We start from the raw sequence: 6,000 nt of genomic DNA, 5'->3' as shown, positions 1-6,000 counted from the left end.
CTTGACACACACACACTCATTGCTGCTGTGTGTGTGTTCTGTCGATGATGGCATCAAGGGTTTATATGAATCCATATAATATATACCATATAATTACCTCAGCACACCTGAGGTAAAAGAACAAATGTAATCCTACCTTTCCCAGGGCATTCCTGCATTCTCCCTCCATCTGAAGGGGTACCTAGGGCAGAACTCGGTTTTCATTAGTGACTGATTGAAATCTGGGTGTGTCTGTGTGTGTGTTTGAAGGCGTGGGAGGAGGTAGAGATTGATGCTTACTTGGATTCAATGGAATCCTGAGACGACTGCATGTTCTAGAATCTGGATTCACTCTTCCAAGGTTCCCTTTCACTGGCATCTGGGAACCAGCTGGCGACAAGTGTGTTATTAAGACAGAGTGAGCGAGAAGGTGTGTTTGTGTGTGTGAGGCTGCATTAGTTGAGTGTGTGTGAGTGATGGGGGGCAGGGGGAGGCCTATCCCATCCAATATACATCAGACCACCTTCTATACTGTCATAACAGCAGGGTTCCACTGTGTTCTATACCGTGTCAGAAAAGCAGGGTTCCACTGTGTTCTATACCGTGTCAGAACAGCAGGGTTCCACTGTGTGGACCTCAGTAAGGTGTGAACAACATTAACTCAGACGCGTGACAGACAGGGTTGGAATGCCCTTGGTGGGTCTGTTGCACGGTTACATTAACATTGCTCTTGATTGTAAATGACAGGATATTTAAACTGCATGATGAGCTCACAGACGTGGGTTCAAGTTGCTGAAACCTCATCGTGAACTTCTGAAGTAGCTTTGGAAAGTATTATAGAATCCTGTGCTTCTGTTGCTTTGAGTGAATATTTGAGAGGACCAACTAGCTCACTTCTGTAGTTTTGAAAATGAACATTTTTGAAAATGTCAATTGTTGGTGAAAGCAAATGGACTTAAACATATGATCCATTTGATAACAATGGTTTATTGAAGAAAGATTGATTGTGTTAAATATCTAATATTCTTGTTTAACACCATACGGACAACACAGAACAATAATTGCCCTGCAATAATGAAATGGGACAAATGGAAAAAAGTAACTTAATACAATGGAATTATAACAGAAAACAAAACAGAAATCAGTGTGAACACGGACACACAAAAGAAAATGAAAAAAAAAACAAGAACAATAACCAGTTAGAACTAGTCACACATCGTTAAGAACTAGTCACACATCGTTAAAAGCTACATGCTAATATGTGAGAAGGACTACATCAATGGGTGGTGATGAAGCTAATGCTAAAAACGGGTGACTCAGTTGTGTTACTAAGTTATGGACGTATTTTCAAGAAAAGGTCAGAGACTGCCCTCATAAAAAGAGAAGGTTTCTTGGTGTCTGCTTCCACTATACCATTCATACGGTCCTGTATCGCTAATCAGGATTCCAAGCAGGAGCGCGATCTTAGGTTCAAGCACGAGGGTGTTGGTGAGTTTGTGCGACGCCTCTTACAAGAACGAAAAAGACCAAGGCACTCAACTTCAACATTACTGACACAAACCGCAATGCTGGCAAAATGTTAAATGCCATTTACTCATACACAGTAAAACACAGCAGGGCTTGTCAAGCCTCAGGAAAGGCATGAACATTTCTCTGCAATGTTGGTTTTTTTCTTTTTGTAAATGGCTTAAAGGAAAAGCTAAGACCGCCTTCCTTTATCAGTACTGATCAACAGTATAATTAATACATTTGCCTCGAATCAAGAAAAAAACGCCATTTATCTTTTTGCCTTTAAACACGGTAACTTTACTCCTGCAGGCAGCAACAGTTCAACGATCATTACAAAAATAATTGACTGAATAGTTGGATCATGACTTCAACATCATCTCGTCATCAAGGACAAGGTCCCGGTTTCTCACACTAAATAACCTCTCTGTTGACCTTTGCTCTCCTGTTCTCTCCCTACTCATTTTTAAATCGTGACACAAAACCACACATTTTGATAATATGACTCTTACGATGAGTTAAATAAAACACGGTAAAAAAGACAGCAGTTAGGGTTTGTCGCAAGTCGTAAAACCAGTAACAGTAGCGCTCGGAGACAGACAAGTACGCATTCTAGGGTGGTGTCGTCGGGAATCAAAACAGGTGTCTGCGTTGTCTTGTCCCCATTTCCATCTTTTGTAACCGTTGACGACAGGACAACAATCCCAAATGTCCCCAAGACCTAAATCTGGGGACGTGGGGGAGCCCAGAGTAACCACCTTCTTTGGGGGGTTTGAAACATAAATAATAAAAAACAACAACAACACATAATTCCGCTAAAATTGTCAACATCCCTGCCCTTCCTCCCCATAAAATTGTAAGCTGGGGTCCCCCGAAATCCCACGTGACGGCTGCTAGTCGGGACCTAGACCTTCTCCAGGGACCGGTAGTACTCCTTGAGGACAGTCCAGGCCTTGGGCGCCATGAAGCCCTCTGGAGGGTTCTGGCCCTCGCGAGCCATCCTCCTCATACGCGTGCCTGAGATGAAGTCGTAGTCTTGATGGCTGAGGAAGAAGAAAGGAAAAACGTTTGTTGTTCTGAGGGAGAGAAGAGGGATTCAGATGGCTGAGCGGTTAGTGAGTCAAGCTATTAATCAGAAGGTTGCCGGTTCGATTCCCCGCTGTGCAAAATTAAGTTGTGTCCTTGGGCAAGGCACTTCACCCTACTTGCCTCGGGGAGAATGTCCCTGCATTTACTGTAAGTCGCTCTGGATAAGAGCGTCTGCTAAATGACTACATGTATGTAACATGGCTAACTAAAATGTAAGAGGGTGACAGGAGACAGACAAGCACAGAGACTGATGAACTTCACAGTCTCTCGGGGAAATGCAAGAATGCACACATAAGATAAGTACATAACTTGCAGGTGTCGCAGACTTCAGTTCCTCGGTAATTCTATAGCCTCAGCAGTCTCACACAAACACAGTTTGTTCGGGGTGGAGAAAATCAGCCCCCAGCGACAGAAAAAACATACTAAGAATGAGACTGTTTCTTTGAGGGAAATCCAGTTCATATGCCTTTAAAAGAGACCATTGACACAAAAAAAGGAAAGGGAGAAATGTTGCTTTTTTGCTTTAAGAACACAAATAATTGAATCTCCCACATGCAGGTTTTAAGGTTTTTTTGTGAAGCACAAACATACGAGGAGTAAACAAAGATATCGCTTCAAGGCAGGAGAGGAGAGGAAAAGAGGAGAGGGTAGTGAAATTTAAAGTAATCTAGACCTTCACCATCAAATTCAAACCGTCTGTTATACTTTTTAGTTTAAACAAACGGTTAAAAAATAAACGCTGGTGCAAATGGTCGGGTAAACATAGCTAATTAGTATCGAACCGAAATGCGAAAATTCTGGCAAAAAACGATGAGAAGTCTAAATACAACCTTTCATGAGTCCTGCGCACTATTTACATATAATGAAACAAATTACTTGTTGGTGATAAAAAAAAGCATTCTTGCCAACAAAGTTTACAAAACTAAACTGCCATACATTCCAAAGCACATTCCAGTTTCAGCCCTACTCTTCACGCCGATCTTCACCTCACAGTAATCGCATTTGTCAAACGTGGTTTGTTTTTTTCTGTGGGCTGCTTGTTATGTGGTCTGTGTGCATTTGTACTGGTGCCCCACAAGTTTCCCCTAATCTCCACAGAGTAAAGATCATCATCCTTACGCCTCCCCCCCACATCTCCCCCTCATCTCCACAGAGTAAAGATCATCATCGGTTCCTGGTAGCGGGCTCCTTGTGTGACCTGCGATTTAACGTAAATTTCCCTTTTTTACATTCCCAAACACCAGTCAAATAGTTAGTCGTAAGGGTTGAATCGACCGCATTTCAGAAAAAAGGGATAATCCACGTTTTACATTTGGGCATGGCTAACTGTTATAAATGCAAGGACTACAACACACCTTGAAGGCCAGAGACTTAACAACACCCTCACCCTCCCCCTCCCTTTTTCCTTCTCCTCAGAGTCAGATGGCTGAGTGGTTAGGGAGTCGGGCTATTAATCAGAAGGTTGTTAGTTCGATTACCGGCCGTGCAAAAATGACATTGTGTCCTTGAGCAAGGCACTTCACCCTACTTGCCTCGGGGGGAATGTCCCTGTACTTACTGTAAGTCGCTCTGGAAAAGAGCGTCTGCTAAATGACCAAATGTCTCCAGGTGTTCAAATGTTTTACCGTGTTCACACTGACCCGCCAGGAACAGCACAACAGTTTAGCGTCTAACAAGCCAGGACGCACCTTAACCGGCTCCCGTTCTATGCCCCCTCCTCCCAGTGCAAGTGGTAATGTGATATCCCTCCTCGCTAACCTCCGAGGAAAGGCCCTGGCATGGCCGGTGTTCAACTCAGCAAGTCTCCACCTCTCCCCCACAACCTGTCCATAAATTACTGTCAGGTTTTTGGATAATCAGGGAAGTTTCAAACGTCTCATTTTACAGTTGGCCGGTGTCCCTTTGCCCGCTAACACCTACAGCCTGTCAGAGTCTCACAGGGAAGATGGAGGAAATTCTCTCTTTCCCCCTCCTGCCTTGCCCCCCTTCTGCTTTCCTCTCCTACTCTCTCCCCCTCCTCTCTTCTGCTCCTCCTGCCTCGCCCCCCTTCTGCCTTCCTCACCTCCTCCTCTTTCCCCTCCTTGTGAGTGAAATTCTTGAACAGCTTTCAAAGTGAACCTGTCCACTGGCACAGACAGTGTCGGCACAGACAAAGAAACTTTGAGTTTGACGCTGAAACAGGGTGTAAAGGGAGTGGGGCGCGAGGCGAGAAGCCCCATGGAGAAACATTTAATAAACGATAAAATGAGAAACAGCTTGCGTTGATTTGCACCATCGGACTTGGGAGGGAGGGCACCGAGGGGGATTGCAGGCAATTAGGCCACGCATCTATATTCCTCTTAGCGTTTGGTAGAGCCTGACCAGCCTGAGAGAGAGAGAGAAAGAGAGAGAGAAAGAGAGAGAGAGAGAGAGAAAGAGAGAGCGAGAGAGGAGCAGGCCAAGAGCAGACGGAATGCCATAAATATCCAAAGGCGCCAACGGAGGCCTTTGATATTCCGATTTTGAGTTACCCTCCACTCACCCTCTCCATACTACCCTCCACTCACCCTCTCACCCTCTCCCTACTACCCTCCACTCACCCTCTCTCTACTGCCCTCCACTCACCCTCTCACCCTCTCCCTACTACCGTCCACTCACCCTCTCCCTACTACCCTCCACTCACCCTCTCCCTACTACCCTCCACTCACCCTCTCCCTACTACCCTCCACTCACCCTCTCACCCTCTCCCTACTACCCTCCACTCACCCTCTCCCTACTACCCTCCACTCACCCTCTCCCTACTACCCTCTACTCACCCTCTCCCTACTACCCTCCACTCACCCTCTCCCTACTACCCTCTACTCACCCTCTCCCTACTACCCTCTACTCACCCTCTCCCTACGGCCAAGCACAAGGTTGACACCATTTGTCACAAAAATAATTTTTTGTGTCTGAGACTATTTCTGTCCTTAGCTGGTTGTAAATCGAAAGATAAATATGTACAGCCTTGTTGTTAGTACAGTCTAGTCGGCACGCTAAATCTACCTTTAACCCCTTGCTATTAATCTGGAAAGGATGCAACTTCTTGCCTAATTTCCTAATTAGCATGGCTAGGTGAAACTAAATTACGTGTGTAAATTATTTCCACACAGATCTATTTTCCCAAAGTCTTCCTTGCATCTGTATTATGAGAATGTCCCCGATACACAAACAGCATTCCACTCAACATCAAAAACAAGCGTCATGGAAAAACCTAAAAACAAAAAACTACTTTGGTCAATCTTTTTCACGAGTCTGCCTGTAGTCATTTTTTGTCATTATATTCAAAGCCAAACATGGTTGATATGACTGGGGGAAGGCAGGATTGAATGCGAAGACTTGGAGTTAGAATGCATGATTTCAGTTAGTCATCATCTCCAGGCCTTGTACACAGAACTTAATTAATGG

General features: G+C 44.7%; 1 protein-coding gene across 1 annotated transcript in view; it reads right to left on the bottom strand.

The window, feature by feature from the left end:
* Window positions 1-946: 946 nt before the first annotated feature.
* Window positions 947-6,000, bottom strand: part of papss1 (3'-phosphoadenosine 5'-phosphosulfate synthase 1) — a 19,025-nt gene continuing 13,971 nt past the window's right edge. Inside the window, exon 12 of the mRNA XM_062478845.1 lies at window positions 947-2,528. Coding sequence (XP_062334829.1) covers window positions 2,390-2,528 — 139 coding nt within the window. The 3' untranslated portion in view covers window positions 947-2,389. The remainder of the gene's footprint in view (window positions 2,529-6,000) is intronic.

This window comes from Osmerus eperlanus, chromosome 14 (assembly GCF_963692335.1).
Source record: "Osmerus eperlanus chromosome 14, fOsmEpe2.1, whole genome shotgun sequence".
Classification (NCBI taxonomy): domain Eukaryota; kingdom Metazoa; phylum Chordata; class Actinopteri; order Osmeriformes; family Osmeridae; genus Osmerus; species Osmerus eperlanus.
The sequence above is the reverse complement of the archived record's forward strand: the minus strand, read 5'-3'. Positions and strand labels throughout refer to the sequence as shown.